At 40.0% G+C, this 21,461-nt stretch overlaps 1 protein-coding gene across 2 annotated transcripts in view; it reads right to left on the reverse strand.

The window, feature by feature from the left end:
* Positions 1–302: 302 nt before the first annotated feature.
* Positions 303–21,461, reverse strand: part of LOC113064305 (zinc finger and BTB domain-containing protein 16-A) — a 101,714-nt gene continuing 80,555 nt past the window's right edge. Inside the window, exons 5-7 of one of the 2 annotated variants that reach the window (XM_026235001.1) lie at positions 10,791–10,961; positions 6,725–6,892; positions 303–4,733 (exon numbers count right to left, since the gene is read on the reverse strand). In XM_026235001.1, coding sequence (XP_026090786.1) covers positions 4,504–4,733; positions 6,725–6,892; positions 10,791–10,961 — 569 coding nt within the window. In that variant the 3' untranslated portion in view covers positions 303–4,503. Of the gene's footprint in view, positions 4,734–6,724; positions 6,896–10,790; positions 10,962–21,461 lie in introns of both variants that reach the window. The other variant, XM_026235000.1, reaches the window with a different exon arrangement.

The following is a 21,461-nucleotide window of genomic DNA, read 5'->3' on the forward strand; positions in this document are numbered from 1 at the left end:
TGAAATCCTCATATCCTGGTTTACAGACTCTAATGAACAACAGCAATTAATGATAATGAACAGCAAAGCACATGTATTAGTGAATTTAGGCTAAGCTCTGATATATTTACAAAGATTAAAAAAAAAAAAAAAAAAAAAAAAAAATATATATATATATATATATATATATATATATAAAACTCCTTTTATGTTCCATAATACAGGTTTGGAACTTCATGAGGGTGAATGAATGACAAATATTTCTTGTATGAAGGATCATTAACTTCTGTGAGTTGAACACATAAAAAAGCCAGACAAACTTAAGTCCATTGCTTTTATTATTCTTTTTTTTTCTAACTGCAGATTTAAGTAATACAACTGAACATTGTTATTTTGAGACTCATAAATAAACAAACAAACAAAAACACTACAAAAACAATCTACTGTTAGTAGGATGTAAAAATATCTTTCACTATTAAAGGCACAGACTTTACTTGGTGACAACACTGAGAAGAAAACCTGCAGCATTCAGTCTCTTTAAATTCTTTATTTTTTTTCACACTCCATCAGAGAACACTGAAATGTTACAAAGAGATGTGTCTGATCCTACACCAAAAGAAAGACTACATCAGGAAACTGATGCCAAGATCTGTAGCACGACATCCAGAAAGTAGTGCTACAAAAAATAGCATGTTGCTGGAAAAGACAAAGGACCGTAGCAAAGCTCTAATGCAAATTAATGTGTGTACAACTGACAACAAATGAAAAAAATAAAATAAAATAAAAATTTGGCACCTTCTAAGATTAGGCTAAGATTAGGTGCTGAGGTAGACGTAACTATAACAATTCAAATAATAATAATAGAGCAAACAAAAATAAAACCCCCAGAAACAATACACTATATTCTTAAAGAGCAACAGGACTGGCACTTGTGCTGTCACAAGGGAAGAAGAAAAAAAAAAATACAGACACGCCAGGAAAGGAGAGGGGGATCCAGTAGAGAGAAACTGCTTTGTTACATAAAAAGCTTTGTTATGCTTGGTCCGACAGGGCAATTGGTCCTCAGTGCTAATATAAAATAAAAAAAGACAACGTCTTGGTGCTTTGTTACTCAAACAGTTTAGTTTTGACCTCAATGGCACATGCATGGCAACACAGCATGAAATGGCTACTCTTCCTAGAACACCACACTGGAACACAGTGAGCCAACTCCAGGGATGCAATGATGACGCATGGCTTACCGTTTCTTTACCATAAGTACTTTAAACAACAAATAAACATGTCTAGTAGGGGCAGTACAAATGCATCAACAACCTGCCGAATGTTAAAGGGACACGGTTGAAAGGTTTAATCAGCAAACCTGTTGCTGAGGCAAAAAAATAATAATAATGTGGAAATGAAAGCAAGTTTGATTCTCAAACAGTAATTTTTTTTCCCCTCTCAAAGCAGGATATTCATTGTGAAATAACGCACATATTCCGATCCAAGGAATGTTTGGCTTGTCTTTTTTAGAAAACGGTGTATAAAACACTACAATGCTGATCGGTCATCAGTGGAACCACTGAAAGTAGACCAAATTATCATTATTAAAACTACAACAAAAAAACATCTCAGGTGAATCAATCTGAGATCATCATGGCACCCCTGGAGCCCTGAAGACACCAATAATTTTCTTGAAAATACAGAAACTAAGCAGATATAGGTGGACAATTTGTTGAACAATTTCATTTAGGCACAAAGATATTACCAAAACATCAGAAGAACATTGAGGGAAGAACTATATCAATGCCATTTCTTTTTTTTAAATCATGGTGATAGAAAAATGGCATAGAACATGACTTTCATATTAGTGCATTCGACACTAACGTGCTCTCTCATGCACGCACGCACGCGCGCACACACACACACAGTCTCAAACACACAAAGACACACTATGTGAAAACACTCAAAGCAAAGTACAAAATCAAAAAGTTACACTAACATGTGACGTAATATCTCGTATAGTTGCCACATATTGCAAATCTCTGTTTTACTCCGTCGATATCATCCATTTACAGAACAAAATATATATTTCAGCCTTTTTTTTTCCATGGAGCTACTAGTTTTTAAATTCTCACAGGAGGCAAATATGCCCGAACTCACAGTGTTTTCCAGAAAACAACGGCAAGACAAACGACAGTTACGTTTCATTTGACGCGTCTTCCCATCCCTTCATTTTTTTGTCACTTCAAGTAAAAAACAAAACGTTGGCAACATTGATTGTTTTGAGATATCGTGTGCAATGGTATTGATCATTGGCGTCACATTTTTTTTTTGTTAGTTTATTTTCACAAAGGAGAATGTGGCTGATTTAGTCCTTCACCTGCAATGTATTGACATCCAAAAAAGCAACATTTACCACTATAGGATCACGCACTGTCCAACATTACAGAAGAGGAGCAAGGCAAACAATTCAAATGAGAGAATAATGATATAAAAAAAGAACTACAAAGTTTTGCCCCGCTGTAACCTCAACAAATGGAAAAAGGGACTTACACTTAATACAAAAATATCACAAATTTGATATATCAAATGGCCTCTGTTGGCTCTTGCGCAGGACTACACTCATACAAAGAAACATGTCAACTGACAGGATTTTAGTTTATTTTTTTCTTCATTTCATCTTTGATTACAACTTGCAGTCCCAATTGTCCAACGCACAATGCACTGCTGCATATGACCTGTTCTTGTTGGCTCACACTCTGTGAACCATCTTTTTTCACATTACAAAACTACAATTCTATTCACATATTTTCAAGTTTTTTTTTTTTTCCAGACTTTAAAGTACTACACTTCACTTGTTCCATACACACCTCCCAGATGAACTCCAACCCCGAACTTAAGGCTTCAGAAATCTCTTTTCTGCTCTTAAGGTAACATTTACAGGGGTGAGGGACTGATAGGGAAAGTTATGTCTAATTTTGTATTTTTTTTATTCACCGTTCCTATAAGCAAATCTTAACCTTTCATATTCGTCGCTTCCGACATACAATACTTGAAAGCATGAGATGAAGCTGAAATAATGCAAAACAACAATCCGCTTTCGCAAACGAAACACAACAAAAAGAAACAAAACTTTGAGGTAGTTGACAAAAACGACCAAACCCACAAGCTCTTCAACAAGCAGGGTTAGTAAAACAAAACAAACAAAACAAAAACATAATACCAAGTTTGGTAAGATTAATGCAAAGACAGACTAAACAAACGCTGAACGAAAGACAAATAATCTCTCTTCACCATGGCACTTAATTTCTTAAGTACTTAAAAGCAAGCGCTTCCTCAGATCTCCCCTGCTCGAAAGACAAACGCAAAGCCAACAATCAAATATACAAAGGAAAAATTAAAACACTAGCACATGAGGTCACAAAAAAACGAGGTAATTCAAGTACGATGTGCTGAAGTAAATCAAGGTAAAATAGGAAACACAGACAAAGCAAAAGGAACCAAACCAAAAGATTTGATCTGCTCTGTTCATTCATCCCAGCGTTCCCGGCTGGACAGGCCAAGCCTCATGGCCACCTACGAACACACGCATACGTGCGGACGAGCCCTGTACGTCACAGTGCCGCTCAGCCTGCAAGCCACTGACAAAAGCAGCTTAAGTCATTATTTTGGTCTCTATAACAACAGCATAAACAGTTGATTAGATGTCTAGTGTGTCATGGGTGTTCTGTATGCATTTCGAAGCGATTCTCTGAATTGATAAGTGAAAGAGATAATGTGAACATGTACAGTGTGCGCATAATACAGCTTAAAATAAAATCAAAATGTGGCGCTTGAGAAATCAACATCAAACAAAAACTGTCGTCGTGAAGTCAGCTTGTAATGCGTGCTACGAAGCTATGCTGAGAGAGAAAAAAAGTGAAATGACGTTGATGAGCAGAGTACTGAGAGCTTAGCTGATTTGTACACTGGCTAAACCAATAAGCCCTTAGTGAATGTGAATCATATGGGAGGGATCAACACATTGACTGTCAGCCGGGCATCGTGAACATGTTCTGCAGGAAGCTTACGTCCCAGATGCAGTAATGACCCTGGTGAACATGACGGTTCATATTTGCTGTGGAGTACCTGACTGGCACGTTACCACTGACGGATCCAAGTGCTTCTTGCACCGACATCTCTGCTGCCATCGAGCTCACAGACGTTCACATTACTATTTTTGTACCAGAAGAGGGCATCCTTATGAAGAGATCATTGCTGATTGACTGATAAACCATATTTAACGTTTGGGACGTAATCTGACACGTAGAGAGTGGACTTCCCATATGATCCGTGCTGAGAACGGATATACAGCTATAACATGATGCTTTTTTTTTTTTTTTGCAATACTGACGGGGTAAGATTTCTGCCTTGTTAGTTCCTGTCCATTCCCATTCCGCCTTGCCCAGCCCCTCTGACAAATGTGTCCATTTCCTGACTGTATTTCTAGGCGCTTTAACCCCTTATGCTCCCGCTCCCCTCCCTCCCCAACGTCTCCCTCCTTCAGACGTAGCAGAGGTACAGGTAAGTCTTCTCTATCCTCCAGTCCGGGGGGATGTCTTCAGGCTTGTGGCCCTTCATGTGCTTCTGCATTGCGGAGAGGCTGGGGCAGTACTCCAGGCAGATGGTGCACTGGTACGGTGAGGCTCCGTTGTGGGTACGCAGGTGTTTTATCATGGCCGAGTAGTCCCTGGAGCGCTGGTGGCAGAGCTTGCACTCAAACGGCTTCTCACCTGCATAGAGAACAGAAAATATCAGGACTTTGCAAGACATGTCATGAGATTTTGTCCTGCTTATAACATGCATTTGAAAAAGCAACACACTTCAAACATATTCCCTTGTAATGACTTGCAATGAGAGGTATTTCTAAACATGCTCTGTCGAGTGTCTAAAATAAATTCCTTTTCTGATCTGGCTTCAGAATCAAGGGGAAAATATATTCTATTAATGTAAGATGTCGATTAGCAATGTCGATTAGCAATGGATTATAAATATACTTCATCATTCTGAAAAAACCTGAGATGGCTTGAAAAAAACAGATAAACTATATTGCCACATGCAAATGTTTTCTGTCATACTTCATCATTCAAAATGTTTCTATCTCCTGGCTTCATGAGTTCTATTACTTCTGTGATGTATCTGTGGAGTGTCTGCAGAAGGGCGCCCTCTAGCGTCCAGTATGAATGAAATGAATTACATGTGATTATAGCACTCCATTAAGGCCAATCCGTTCTATTTTGGGTAAAAATAGGAAAAATACTTTGTCCAAAAGAAATTAAGGATACATATAATAATACACGTCTTTCTCCATTGTACATTTGTTTAAAAAAAAAAAATCACATTTTAAAATGGCAAAACAACACCGAAAACTGGGGTACAAAAAAAAACGAATGTTGCATAAATTAATGTAGGCTTGACAACCATAAGAGAAAAAAAAAAGACAAATACTGGTAAAGTCGCAAATACAACATTTTTTTCCTCTGTTGTCTCCTAACAGACAAATGTACAATTCTGCAGCAGAGTGTAACTAAAAAAAACCCCCATCATGATGGAACAGCAGTGTTGCATTTGTCAAACTAGCAACAGTTAAATAACATGTTTTTCTTAGTTCAGAATGTTTTTAGAAACCTCTTAAAGAGACATTAACGCAAAGCACAGCACATTTGTTCTGACGGTGAAAATAAGTCATCTAAATGTTGACCTTTAAAAATGTCACTAGGGAAAGCATTGATAAGTTGAGGATTGAAGAATGCTCATGTTTTGTAAAGGCATCCTGGGAATGCAAAGACTCTGCGTTGTTTGCTCGGGTCTTCTGTTTGTTTAACAGAGGGATTGAGGAACCTTGACCTCGGCGGTTCGAGCAATGTCATGTCTGTCTGCGTTTGTGTATGCAAAGGCCCTAATGAGGCAGTCATTAAACCGCCGAGACTCCAGTGATACATGCACGTGTGGTCAGTGTACTTTAACTGCACTGTAAACAGGGCAGCCTCAGATAACCAGGCAATAATGAACTGCAAATGGAGCAGAGTTATTGATTGGTCATCGACAGGAGCGGTGCTGCCAATGTCGATGCTTCATCAAGCGGCTCTCTTTTTGCATGCAGTGGCCCTTGACTGTGAGCTTGTCGTTGTTCTTGTTATCTCGGGGGCTCTGCACGCACCACAGAGGCTTTACTCTATCCCCAACGCACCTAAAGAAGCCAATTATTTGACAGACCTTCTTGATAGTTTGGCTTAACGGCATCGCTTCTTGAATGGCAGAGAGGAGGGTGTCCGTCATGTGTGTCCGAGAGATCTGGTCTCTACAGTACAGCACTAATCCCCTTGTCAAAGAGCAAGCTGAAAGCACTGAAAACGGCCTGCACTTTGGTGTGGGCTTTACAGAGTACCAAGATGTAGGAATCAATCAGATATCACTTTAACAAGAGGAAAGGGGCTTTTTGCACAGGTCTGAAGCCAAACAGAGGCATGGCCTGCGCTGGCACTGGCACTAGCTGTGATTTAAAGATCTGATGTGATGCTCGCCTGCTGACATGGATAACAGAAAGCTGCTGCATACCATCGTAGTGCTTAACGTGATTTAAGTGATTTATTTTACTGGATCAAAATCCTCACTGATGCTGGGAAAGTAGTACAATAAACCAACGAGGACTATAATACCCAAAGAAAGCTATCTGTATTCCCATTCACCATGGTTTGATAAAACAGGAAGAAGTGTACAGTACCTGTATGGACACGGTAGTGGGTCTCTAGCTGGTGTTTGAGGCTGAACTTCTTGCCGCAGCCGTTACATTCATAGGGTTTCTCTCCAGTGTGGATGCGCTTGTGTCCCTTCAGCGTGCTCTCGTCTCGGAAGCAGCTGCCGCAGAACTCACACTCAAACGGATGGTCACCTGCTGGACAGAGCTTTCGGTCAGTATATGTAGTATATGCAAGTTAATGCTAATCGTAAGCAAGTAGATGAATGGATGGACTTGCACCAGACATACATTTTATATAATATGTGCACCTTATATTAACACTTAATTAAGGTGTCATTTTTGTACCTTTAATGACAGAAAATAACAATGTTGCAGTGTTGTGATACTCGAACAAACAGAACTGTGTTTATAATGGATCAACATCGTTAACAGAGCCATAAATACAGTTTTTGCACCGAACTGACTAATCAAATGAAAAGTTGGTGCATCATTGCAAATCAAAATGTAAAAAGTATAGAAGGATGAATTTTACAACCACAACACCTTTAATTTCAATAAACTAAACACTGTAAGGCTGTAAAACAAAAGATAACAGGAGAAAAGTCCTATAAAGAAAAAAATGCGGTTAGAAAAACAACAATGATGGACAATAACCCAAGTGAGATTTCTTTCTCACACAAAGCATTAAACAGCTGGCTTACAATATTATTTGAAATCAAGCCATTACGAGCTCTCAATACATCAATTATAAGTCCAATATCATCAGTTGTTTGTTATAGGTCATTGTCATCTATATCTTCCTGTCTCCTTGCACTGTAATGGATATTCAGAGGTCAGTAATCAGTGATATTATGATATGCGGGGGTTTTTCTTTTTCTGCTCTCTGCACTAATTGCGTTTTTGCGCCTCACTATCAGCTAACCATATATCACCCTCTCTCCGTACAGATGCACGTCTCCACCAGGCGTGTAATGTTCCTCACATTTAATGCATTTCACTTCTGTGCGGAGGGTTTAAGTCATTGTCTATGACCTATGCGTTTCATTATCTGGCTGTCCGAGCGGCACCGTGCCTGGGAATAAATTGCATTTCTCGTTATGTACTGTCATGCTCAGACTCTCGCCGCCTCCAGTTACCAGACAATGTCAATTTCCTCAGGCACGTTTTGTGGCGAGACGCAGCTAAACGCCTCACATTTACACGGCTGCTTGGGCTCCACCGCCTTCGCTTCACCAGTAATAGGAGAGAAGAAAAGTAGGGGGAGATGACACAAAACAGTAAAAAAAGAACCCATACATTTCGTAAATCAATAAAAGTGACAGTATTTATTTGTGTGCATGAAGTTATGAGTCGCTATAAGAAATGTACAGCTTCAAAACGCCTCCTCCACAGAAGAGATCACAATCCATCACGCTCCCCGACTGCTCTCCGGCACGCAACGAGAATAGCAATCGCGCAAAATTCACCTGACTTTAATTGAGCTTAAGCTGGCGCTTAAATCGAAGACATCTGTACTAGTTTCCAGAAAACTGGCCACGAGTTAAATCCGCAGGCTAGTTTCTACCCTCAGTTAAAGCATCTTTAATCTTTATTTGACAAAATAATTTGTGACAGCTCTCTCCTGAAAACCACACGGCACACATTCATATCGTAATACTCGCCTGGTATTTTTTCAGGCTACCTGTTATGTAAATCCAGCATGTCGCTGCTATAAACGGAAGGAAATTTGCTTAACAAATTCTGTTTGCCGGCTTTGCTTTGTTTGGAATACATTAAGCTTTGAGGCAGTAAAGATACAAGGTGATAGATCAAGATGCTGTCACCGACTGCATGTTCCTTGGTTCCTTTCTGTAAGTCTGGTGGCTGCCAGGCACAAAGAGGGTGGAAAAAACATTTGGGATGCTCGGGGGCTGCCACCTGCGTCCCCCTGCCCCAGGCGTCTGCTGCGGTGGCGTACCTGGCCCGGGTCTGTGGGCACCGCCTGGCAGGGCCGAGGCTTATGTAAGGCAGGGGCCGAGTTCATTTAGCACTAAGCAGTGTAAATCAAGTATCCATCACTGCCAGGGTCTCAACTGGGCTGCGCTATCAAACACAGCTGCGAACACAAAACACCCGCCGCAGATGGAAAATAGGCTCCGAATAAAACACAAGCACAGAACAACAACGGAATATTAACGAGGCATGGCCAGCAGTGTGTGGAATGGAGGGGGGAGTGAGGGGGCTGCCATGATCATCAGCCCTAATGGATGCCAGCGTTCACTCACACTGCAGGCGCCTGCAAAAGTACACAAGCAAGTGCATTCAAGAACAGAAATTCCTTTATAAAATCAGCGGAAATGCTTGTAATCATTCTCTGAAATCCTGTCAAAATTGGTTTGGCATCAGCATTTAGGAAGAGGTATGACTGAAATCAAATTTGAGCTTGGGCTTGAATTACTGAGTAATGACTGTGTGGGCCCATAATCACTCATTTAAGTTATTTCTGAGTGGGCACCACACACACAGAGAGAAAACAGGCATGCGTTAAGTCATTGCTCCACTGTTTCTACAAAGTAGTGATTAAAGTGTTCATACCTCAGAGAATACCTGAAAATACTTTGATTTCACTCACCGATATAACTGAAGTTATTTGATTTAACTTATACAAGCAAATGTTAGGGTTCTGTAAAATTTATATATTTATATATATATATATTTATATATATATATATTTATATATATATATATATATATATATATATATATATATATATATATATATATATATATATATATATAGACACACACACACACCACTTAAATGTATGTTAAACATCAATATGCAAATAAATTAGCTGACAATTCTTTGAGAAAGTCTATGATTGAAAGGCAAAACACTTTTTTTAAAATATATAAACCACCTAGTGAGTCAAACACAGTAGTGATTGTTTTAAAGTAAATCAATGTTATAATGGTGATTTTACATTAACATACACAAATTCAAGGAAAAGGTTTCTGGTGTGGTGTTGATAAAAGGCTACTGGAGCACTATTGACAGGGTTGTGGGAGTACGTAAGATAAAAAAAGGTTGGGAAACACATCTCTCTGAATATCCGAGTGCTTATCACATCAGCGACTAAAAAAACACACTGTGAATGAGATTAAGAAGATCAAAGCAGAATTAAACGCAAGCAATTAGTCGTCTTTTTTGTCCTCTTAAAAAATATATGTATTTTCAGTGTTTTTTGCAAGTGCCAAAAGCAGTTTTTCCCTTTCTGCTCCTTGACAAAAGCCCCCACATCACATTAAACGGGTGCTTGCTAGCGCTCATTGTAATTTAATACGCGCCTACAGAGAATTGGGTTCAAACTAGAGCAACGCTGCGTCACAACCCTTTCTCTCCCTCCACCGTGTCTGTAGCGAAGCAGACCGTTGACGTTTATGCATGCAGGCGGGAGCGTCAGCTCCGATGTACGGTCTGGTGAGGACAAGCGAGTACAGTAAGCGCTCGGCTGCCTTGTACCATCAGCTGCCCAATAAAGGCCAGGCAGCCTATAAACAGGCAGGCTTTGCTCATCTCCCGCTTTCGCTTCAAATATTCATCCCTGCCGCCACCGAGTAAAGCAACTCTGACACGTTCGGCTGTTATTTAAGGTCAGAGACGATGGGGAGAAAAGGCTTTCTTGAGAAAATGGGATTCATTTCCAGCGTCTCATATTGGGAGACAGTAATGTATACTGTTCCCCGAGTCGTCGCATCTGCTCAGCCACGCGTCTGGACACATGGGGATGGAGCCGCAGTATAGCAGGACTAGCCCGACTGGGGAGGCCGATATCTGTGCTGTCACAAGCCATCACAGTGCTTTGGCCTTTCACTAAATGACATGTCACTTCAGCCTGCTATCTTCATTCCATCCAGAAGGTGAATGATGGGTAGGGAAAAAAAGCCAATATAATGACTGTACCAGGATCCTGATTTAAACACCCTACAGGGTGAATCACTTCTCAGTGTGTTTAAAATAATCTTTCAGCTTGACGGATGTGCATAAAACTTCAAAGCATCAAATTAGTATGTCAGACAAACTTAAGTAGTAAAGAGCTGATTGGGAGACCTGTATGTGAGCGGAGATGGCGCTTGAGTGCGGTGTGGCTGGGAAATGTGCGGTTGCACTCGCTGCAGATGTAGCTGCGCACGCCTGCGTGGACCTCCATGTGCTGCTGTAGAGCCGTCTGCGTCTGGAAGCGCTTCCCACACAGCAAACAGAAGATGGCCATATCTGAACCTGAGAACAGAAAGAGCGAGATGTTAGCACGAGTGTACGATTTCATTTACAGTATGTATGTAAAAGTCTCACAACTAACTAAACACAGCCGCATTGGCTTTTGGAGCAGGCCTGTTATCTGCCTGACATCTTATTGAAAGAAAATCATTCTTTTTACAATTTAGTTGGCCAATTACCGGTTCTTGTGAATCACATGATCAGTGCAAAAACTGGACAATCAGAGGATCAATAGGAGAATCTAATTCAGTACTACAGGGTGAGATGAACATATAATAATGTGCCACAAGTTCAGCGGACAGATGAAGGAAATGACAAACAACTAGTGGTTAGATGGCTGGAATGAATATTAGCAAATCATTGAAATCTCAGAGACTCACATCTGGGTGTTTAAATAGATAAAGGCGCAAAGTGAGCAATTTTTTTCCTTCTCTTTTGCTTTACTCTGATACAAAGACTCCCACTTTTTTTTTTTTTTTCCAATTATCAAGCTCTAGAAAACTCTGGGGAAAGTAGGAGTGTTTTAAGCTCCGCTTTATTTCATGAGTCGATAACACATCTTTGGGGCAAAGCTGCCACTAATTTAAAAATCTATGAGGAGCCCAAGTCTCATGTTCATAAAGCTCGATCAATCAGCATTTGCTGGAGAAAAAACGAGAGCGATTGAGAGGATGAGAGGAGTTCGAGGCGAGCCAGAGAAACGACTATTCCTGTTCTTAAATCTCAGGCAGTGCCGCTGAATTGTTTCTTCTCTGTAAATAAATACTGACAAGCCTTCCTTCTGGCTTTCTCTGGGCCCTGCCCTCTCCCTCCCCCACTCGCTGTCTCCATCTTTAATGACTCTCTGCGTCTCTCGGTTTATCAATAAAAAAGGGAAGGAGGGGCATTGATTATGGAACGAAATCCCAACGAAGTTTGGGGATGTTAAATGCAAGTTTGCTTTAGGAAGGTTCATTGCAAAACTAAAGGCTGTAACGAAACTTAAAAAGCTCAATTTAAAGGGGCGGGTGTAGGGAGTTGAAAGACAGGGGGACAGGGGGTAGGGAGGAAAGGCTCTGAGGAATGCCAGAGGTTAGGTGGACTCTGACCCAGGGAGCTCAAGAGTCTGGATGGGGTGGAGGGAAAGACTAAGCCACATCACCAGTGCTGCTCTGTGATGGCTCTTCAAATCCCACAGTATTGGTGATGACCGATAGATTTAATGACGATAATTTACCCACTTTTCATTTCAAGTGTTCCCCTCACAGAAGAGCCCAATCAGGGACCATGCACTGTGGACCCGGTCTTTTTTTAATAGCTTAACATTTGGCCATATTTTGGATCAATTTCATTACACTTAGCATACTTACAAAGAGAATATTTTCCAGACAGTATCTGAATAATTTCAAGCTTTGTTTGAAGGATTTTTTTAACAGTATTAACACATCTTACAGTTCCTAATGCACTGTATTTCTCAGGTGGTAAGAACACTTCTACTGAGGAAAAAACACTATTTTGGGAACAGGAGAAGGGCAGGGGGACAGCTGATAAAGCGGGAGCCATGAAGGGAAGTGCAGTGTCCATGTGATTGGTGTTAGCTGGAATTAAGTGTTCCTCGGTGTGAAGTAAAGAGCGTCACAAGTAAATGGCCTAGCTGGGAGAAACTCTTCTGTGAGGTACTGAAGGGTAAGGCAGAGAAAAAGTAGTAGAGAGATCGAGAGAGAGAGAGAGAGAGAGAGAGAGAAGTGGCTAACCCACTCGCCTCTATTACAGTACAAAATTGAGTTGGACAAAGTGACACCTGGATAGAGGACTGGCTTTGGCTGCTGCTGCCAGAGTTTTGGCATAATTTACCTCCACTCCTGTGTCTATTTATAAGGGCCTCTTGGCTCCATCGCAGTGTTAAGTTAATGGCCCTGAAGAAGCAGTGGCCATTACTTAGTGAGTGCGCCACACTGTTTAGGTATTAAGGGTGTTCCGCATGTGTTCACCACTGCAAACACTTTTCAAACTCCAGGATGGTTGTGGCCACACAATCCCTGGCACAGAAGACAACTTCTGGCAATACCAGAAATCCATGTCTAATAGGAATAGGAAGTCTTAGGAGGACATACAGCAAGTCTTTGGTTACATTATAGCCATTAATAATTGGTTGTGTGGGAGGGACATTCTTATTCTAGGGTTCATCTGATTGGACAAAAATGTGTGCAGGATTGAACCATCAACATTTTTGAATCCTCAAAATGAATTTTCCAAGAAGAGATAGACTGTACATTTTAAACGCTTAAACATGCTAGAAGATAATGCAGTACATTATGAATGCAATACTGTTTTTTACACAAACAAACTGAACAGGGCTGTGATTAAAACTTAATGTGAGAGTTAGACAAGGTAACTGCATTTCCCACAGGGCTGATGCTTGAGCTGAGAAACCCCACATGGAGAGCACGTGTTGTTCTAAGCTGGTGAGACCAAAGTCAATTAGCTTGAATTTCAATTCGCCAGCGCTGACTGAATACAAACTCCTGCTGCTCTGTCAGTCACCACAGCCGTGAGGTGTGATGTCACCTGTTGCTCAGCGAAGAGCTAGGAAATATGACACACCTGTCCTAAAGCTCCACTTGGAATGTTTTACCTAGATGAGTACGCAGTGTTAAGGCCCATTCACATCAAGCACGATAACTATAAAGATAAAGATAACGATAAAGATATAGTTCTAAAAATTGTTCTCAATATTAAAGAATAGCGGAGTCCACACCACAACTATAACGATAAAGGCACAGAGAAACGATATCGTTGGAATCACTTTCAGAACGATTTTTTTTCCTGATGAACGATAAAAACATTGCCAACCAATCAGAATCAATCCTGCTAGAATGAGCTCGAGAATTTAAAGCAGCAGACGCGCGTCCGCTAAGAATACACAGACAATATCGTTCGCTGGTGTGGACGCTAATATCGTTATATTGTTATCTTTATAGTTATCGTTCTTGGTGTGAACGGGCCTTTAGTGTTTGAGCTGATGTATCTGATCTAATGCGTCACTTTTTGTCAATGTCAATTTTCGTCAATGTCAATTTTCGTCAATGTCAATTTTTATTCCACTTAATAAAATAGTGGCCAATCAAATTAAAACCACTATCTGTGATTGTTTTTAACGAATCAGTCTGTTTGAACAAATCAGTTGAGGAATCGATTTAAATGACTCATGTAATCATATTTTCATTCATCAAATGAATCAGTGTGTTGGACGGAATCAGTTGAGTTTATATTTTAAGGGCTCATTCAAAGACAGTCACATATTGCTCATGTTTAAATCAGTGTTTTGAACAAATCAGTTTTATTAAAATTACAAAGACCCGCTTGTTTCATTCCTGAATAAATAAATGTTTTTGTATTAATTGTTTGAATAAATGATTCAGTCACTTACTCACTTGAAGTAAGGTGACTGGTGTAATTCTGTAACTTAAGGAATAAGTCACCAGAAAAAAAAATCACTAATATACAGTAATATTTCAAATAATATTTACATCATGTAGTTAATATAGGCCTATATGTTTAACCACACCAACAATCACGATCCTCAAGTTTGGGAGGAGAGCGAGGGCTCATCGGGACAGCTGTTTGGGCCAGGTGGGGGGCAGGGCTACCCGCGTGCTCCGGGGCAGAAGGGGCCTTGGCAGCCCTGCTGAGCCTGGGGACAATGGGTGCTAGCAGGGGCTCAGGAGGGCGAGACAATATGGTCAAACTGGTTCCAAAACTACCAACCAACACGGGGGGTGTGCGTAGCCTCAAAAGAAAGCCCAAATATTTAGTCCCACAATTAGTATAATGTGCAAAACACAGAACTTTGACTCAGTGTGATACTGGGCCATCAAGAGAAATTTACTAATTCCTACTGTGCTCGCAAGCAAGCATATCTGTGTATAGCACGACATACTGAGAACATTAGTCACGAGAACCCCTTCTAGCGGTGTAATGATTTTCATGGGGACTGCATCTTAATTATATTGTGATGCATAAATGTAAGCATTATAGGAGCGCATTACCAAAGGGCTCTAGGTCTGAAGGGTAAAGCCACATCTAAAGGCTTTCTGACCCATTCATTTCCACGGTAATGTGATGCTGAATGAAATCCAAACAACAAGGGGTCTTGCACTCCGAGCGATTGGAAAGAAATGGTTCTCCCTCGCCTGGCTTCATATCTCCCCTGTCTTTTTCCTCCCCGAATGAGATTTTTAGTCAGGAAGAGAGAGACAGATAGATAAAGAGATGTTACATGAGTGTTTTTATGACAGAATGCTACAGGCTGCTGGGAAGTCAACAGGTACAAGCTGTTCCGGCAGCCGTGTGTGCGTGTGATGAGATATGTCTGGCCAGGGTATTCACTCGCTCGCTCTCTAGCTCACTCCGGCTGACACCTAATGAGCCCAGACTACAGGAGGATTGCACATCCATGTAATCCGGGAGAGTGGCTGGGCATAATGTGGCATTAGAGGAGCCCAAGGCTTTCGGAGGGGGCTGCTGAGAGAGGGAGGGAGGGAGGGCAGCGACTGACAGCTTTGGTCTGGAATATAGAGCGTGTGACAGCACAGAGCACTGCCTTAATGCATTCAAAATGCCTCTGTGCCTCTGACAAGAAAAGCAAAGAAAAGAGCTTCAATGAATTGTTTATTGATCTAACAGGAGGAGAGATGGTGAGACGGGAGACAGCGAGAGAGGGGGAGAAACAAAATAACATTATGTGTGTTACGATCAAAGTGTCATTGGTCTCCGAAGGTCTGCCTTAGAAATACATGACACCCGACAGGGGGACGTGTAAAATACGCTATTTGATTTAACAGGTTTTCATCTCAAGTGGTGGTTTTTTAAAACGAGAATTACAATGGCAGACTGCATTTAAAAGCCTTAAACTGTCGCTTGGAAGGGAAAGAATGAGGACGCCGCAACCTGCGTTAAACCGTTGAAAAGATTGCTTCTCATTCTGGGGCTGGTACCTTTCCAGACTTTGCACCAATAATAGTTACAGATAATTCACTTTCGTGTCAGGCGGCTGCGGTGAGATGCCGCATTCTCAGATAGATTAATGCCACCAGATGTCATTGTAGAAGCCATATTAATTACCTCAAGATAATGTCATGGATCCATATGGTTTCTCCAGTGTCCATTTAGACAGAGAAAATGTCTTCATCACTCACAAACCCACATGGAAGAAATTGGCCCTATTGACTTTGACAGGTGGTGGAGGCAGATTCTTCATAATTAAGTAAGCTTTCAACACTAGCTCGACGTGACTGCAAAGAGGATTCGGTAAAATGAGCATGGTTCTACAGCACCGATTCACTCCTGACGATTACAGGAAAGTTCAAAGTTTGAGTTAGTAATCCTCAATTACTTTGAAACATCCTTAAGTTTTAAACGATTTTTCATCATGGTTACTATAAGATACTTAAAATGAACATCAGGGCTGCCAAGATAACAGGTTTTCACTACATGATAATTGTGGCCAAAAGAAATCACAATAACTACATTACTTGCAACGTGCATAGCCTATAGTCAAATAACCTTTATTTATATAGCGCTTTAAACAATGCAGACTGTCAAAGCAGCTTTATATCGTTAAACAGAAGTAACATACGCTGGTAATGCAGGAGTACAATATAAATCATGACCTGTGTCTGCTCGCTGTTTCAATCATCCTACTGCCCTGATGGATGAAGTGATAAGAGATCATAAACACTAACGCCAGGAGGGTAAGTGGGGGGGGGGGGGATTTATGAGTTGACCCACCCCTGTGTTAGGTCTACAAAAGACAGTGTCCCTTTAAGAGAGCAGAATTTACAGTGCACGGCTGGCCCTCGCCTTGGATGAGGATCGTTTACAAAGCAGAGGACCGTGCTTGCTTTTCCCCCCATCCCACAAATCCGATTTAATCAGACAACCCTTGCAGTGCGGCTCCCAGTAAGAAAAAGGATAATTAGTAAACAGGCAGCCTCTCCTCTGCTTCATTGGCATTCGCGCGGGGTGAGTGTCGCATTTAAAATGCAGTCTGATGAAGTCTACAAAATCAAACCATTTGTTACTCCTATTGAGGAGGCTTCAGGCCACTGGCAATTAAATTGGAATTAGTGCAGGGAATGAGATACGGACGATTCATACCAAGGAGGCGAGAGTGTCTGGAGGATGTCTGGAGCTCTCAAGTTTACAGTGCTGATGAGTCCCATAATAACTAAAGCTCATCTGCTCTCCCAAGCAGACGACGTGCATGCAGAAATCTGGATTTGTCCGACTCGGGCGTGATCTCGTGTTCACTGTGCACATCAATCTTATTTGATTCTCTTTAGTGTCCGTGCTGTCATAGTGCAAGTGATGAAATCAGAGGTGTTTGTTCAGACAGTGTAGTCGATATCTGCTATATCCACACGGGTTGCCATAGTAATGACTTAAGCATCAGCAGGACGCCGACAGAAGAGAGTAGCTGTCAAACAGGACTGAAGACTGGAAGTCATGCCTCTGCTGATGTCCATCATGACATCTCTCTCAACTCTGCTCAACTCATCAAGGCATCCGACAGGATAAGCATTACTGTATTTACACATTCATGCATGTGTCATGTCCGAAACAGCTCACTCATTCATCCATTTACCATCTGAACTAGAAAACCACTCAGCTTTGTGTGATGTTACATGCACAACACATTTGTGAATTCAACTACTATGTGACTGAAACACTCAAAAAAAAAATCTCAATTTTGAATTTCAAACCACATTTCTTTCATGTGTTTTTGCAGTTCAGACTACAAATATATTTCTCATGACCTTAAATGTAAAATGTAAATGCTTAAATGTCTGAAATTAGTTTTACAGACAAAAATAAATTGTGAATATGTAAGAAAATATATATTCTCTGAAAATATATTAATGTATTAATAAAAATACTCTAAAATACATTATATAATAACATGATCAATACATAAAATAAATGTCAACTAAAAAAAACAAATAAGCAGACAAATAAGCTATTTACACACACACACACACACATATACATACATATATATATATATATATATATATATATATATATATATATATATATATATATATATACATATATACATATATATATATATACATATATATATATATACATATATATATATATATATATATATATATATATACATATATACATATATATATATACATATATATATATATACATATATATATATATATACATATATATATATATATATATATATATATATATATATATATATATATATATACATATATATACATATATATATACATATATATATACATATATATATATATATATATACATATATATATATATATATATATATATATATATATAAAATAACAGTACACAAATATACATAATGTTATAATTTTCTACTACAAAGTCAGACGTCAGATGCATCAAAGATAAAAACATTTTGCTGGCTGGCTAAACAAAGCTTTTGGCTTGGGGGCTCTTACATTTATTTTTTAAATGCACACAAGTGTTTCTCTTACACATGCATTCATTAAACACAGCTGCTCATTTTAAATATAACAATCGATATGGAACAGTCATCACATCAATGTGCAAGCAAAGCGACAGTCGTACGCAGCTTTAGTAATGCATGTAATTTACTCATTGCAGGCTACATCTGAACAGACATTTTACTGACATGAGCATCAGCGGCGTGTTCAATTGTATGTGTGTATATGAGCTTGTGTCTCTACATCTGTTGTTTTGTATGAAGGACGGCCGCGGCTTTGCCGTGTGCATGTGCGAGTTATTTTGAATGAATAAAAGGGGGAGAGAGATGCCATTTACTTTCCACAGTTGATTGGGCACAATGGAGATGAGGTTACCAGTGGGAGCTTCTGTGTGTATGTGTGTGTGTGTGTGTGTGTGTGTGTGTTGGCGAGGCTTGCGGAGATGGGAGATAAATGAACTGCAAATGAGAAGGAACAGCTCCTGCAGTACAGCTGGCTTCCGAATTGCTTGCTTGGCCGTGGCAACCGGGCGAACGGTTGCCAAGGGTGTCAGTTCATTGTCCCTCATACGCCACATGTGAGTGCCGGACAGGATTGTGATATTGTGCAATGGCCAGTAGGGGTCACTCTGTGCTACTAACCCATCACGGTTGCCTGCACTCAAATCTGTGCACTCATCTGACTACATCTGAATAATCTTTACACATCTACAAATTCATCTAATGCATAAGATGCAGGATAAATATATCTAGCACAAAACCATTGAATTTTAATGCCACGCTCAGTGCTCGGCAACTAATTTGTACTCGGGATATAAGATACATGCAAATGATGAATGCACTGAACAAGGCTTGATGTTTACATGTTCCACATTTGAAAATCAGGCTGTGTGGTGTTATTCAGTGTGAGTGAGTAAAGAACAAAGAAATACAGAGTTTATACGTGCATGCACGTCTGTGAGCTTTTCCCCTCTGGGCATATGCAGAAACGGTCTCTATGCAAAGCCATTACTGGGAAACACACCGGGGGGATGAAAATAAATTATACTGTTCCACCAAATGACAAACTGCCACTATAAAGGAGATCTGCAGCGGGAAGGTAATTCGAGGGTCGTGTTTGCTCATTCCTTTTTTTAAAATGGTAAAATGTTTGTTTACTGTTGTGGATTCCCTTTGATGCCTATCTATTTTTGCTCATAATGGAATGCCTGCTAATCTTTTAAGAAGGTTTAACGCGATTTATTTAATCAATGTCAATGCTAAGACGAATTACTAATCTGTTCAACATATCAGATACACAAGCTTATTTGAATCTGCATGTATGAATAGAATATAGAATATTTGGTAATTGCTAAAAGTAGCTTTGGGTGATCGATAAAAGTGGTCTATTAAATGTGATATAGCGTTGGAATTCTTCATAACCGATGTGTCTTGCATAGCCTCAAACCTGGCTGGTTGTGAAATAGCCCAGGTTTTCAGTGACACGTGTTGAACGTGGTCCAGTGCAGTGGCCGCAGTAAGCCACAGGTGATGGATTTACAGCAAGCAGCGGTCATCTGCCGGGTGTCTGATCGCGAGTGTGATGATAAACGGACTCGAACACTATTTCTACCAGGGTGCCGTACTGTCCTGCAGCTCGGCAGTACCAGCCCCTGTCATCCTGTCTGCAAATCTTCCTGCCTCCTACCGTCTCACACCCTCCAGTGATCAAAGAGATGACAATAATAAAGAGCGGTTTGACACTTTCTGTGCACCTTTCGGTGTTAAAGTGTCAAGTGTATCGTACAAAATCCAAAAGCCTGGACTCACTTGACTGAACTTATATCTCTGATGATCTTAAAAACCTTTCTTCTAAAGGCTTATGTGTAAATGCTTGAAGTTAGATTTGCACAACAGTATAAATTGTATATAAAACTACACTGTTCAAAAGGTTGGGGACAGTGAGATTTTTTTTTCTTCAGAAATGTATATTGATCATTACATATTATTGGAAACTGTAACATACTAATATTGAGAAGTTTGGGGTTAGTAAGATTTAAATAATACTAGTGTTATTAACAGTATGGGCATATTAAATTGGTATTAAAAAGTCATTGTAAAGATTTCTAAACTTTCTATTCATCAAAGAATCATGAAAATATGTGTCATGGTAAATTAAGCAGCACAATAATATAGTAAGAAAAAAACATCAAACCAGAATATTAGAATGATTTCTGCAGGACCATGTGACATCTTCGCCATCAGATAAAAAACAGATATTTTAAATTGTAATAATATTTTGCAATATTACTGTTTTTAGATCAAATAGATTTATATATATATATATATATATATATATATATATATATATATATATATATATATATATGATAGTTTGGGATCGGTACACATATACACATATGTAAATACACTCATAAATGCATCCAAAACTTTGCCTAGTAGCATATAAGAATACATACAACGGTCCACAAAAAAAAAAAAAATGCTTTCATGAAGTACCTTCTTTTTTTCTTAAATGCTGATCTAAAAATCAGAAAGCGGGAGAAATAAAAGGCAAGTGACTTTCTTCACTACATGATAATCTGACAGGAAGTCCAGCCTAGCAATCCACTGAGCTCCCTCTCTCGCTGTGATTTATTCCCAGAGACCATCTGGACAGTGGACAAACAATGTGGCAAGAGCTGTGAATGACCAGCCACATTAGTCATAGGCTTTTACCTCGACCCCTTGCGTCCCTAATCTTTACACTTTTTTTCTTTTACTGTGGTCAAATGACCAGAGCCCCTTTTCTCACTGGCTGCTGACATGGTCTTTCCCGCTGGACAAAAGGCCTCGAGCTGTTGCACCCCCACCACCCTTCACTGTTACCACCCCACCGCTGCCTCTATCTCCGACCCAGCTGACAGGAACAGGAGTTTGTTTTGTTTTCTGAGACGACAGGAATGAGAATGGAACTCTAAAGCCGCGCAGCTACAAAAACATTATGAGAGGGCCGGTGGTCCACGATCCGC

This window comes from Carassius auratus, chromosome 46, assembly GCF_003368295.1.
Source record: "Carassius auratus strain Wakin chromosome 46, ASM336829v1, whole genome shotgun sequence".
In the NCBI taxonomy this organism is placed as follows: Eukaryota; Metazoa; Chordata; class Actinopteri; order Cypriniformes; family Cyprinidae; genus Carassius; species Carassius auratus.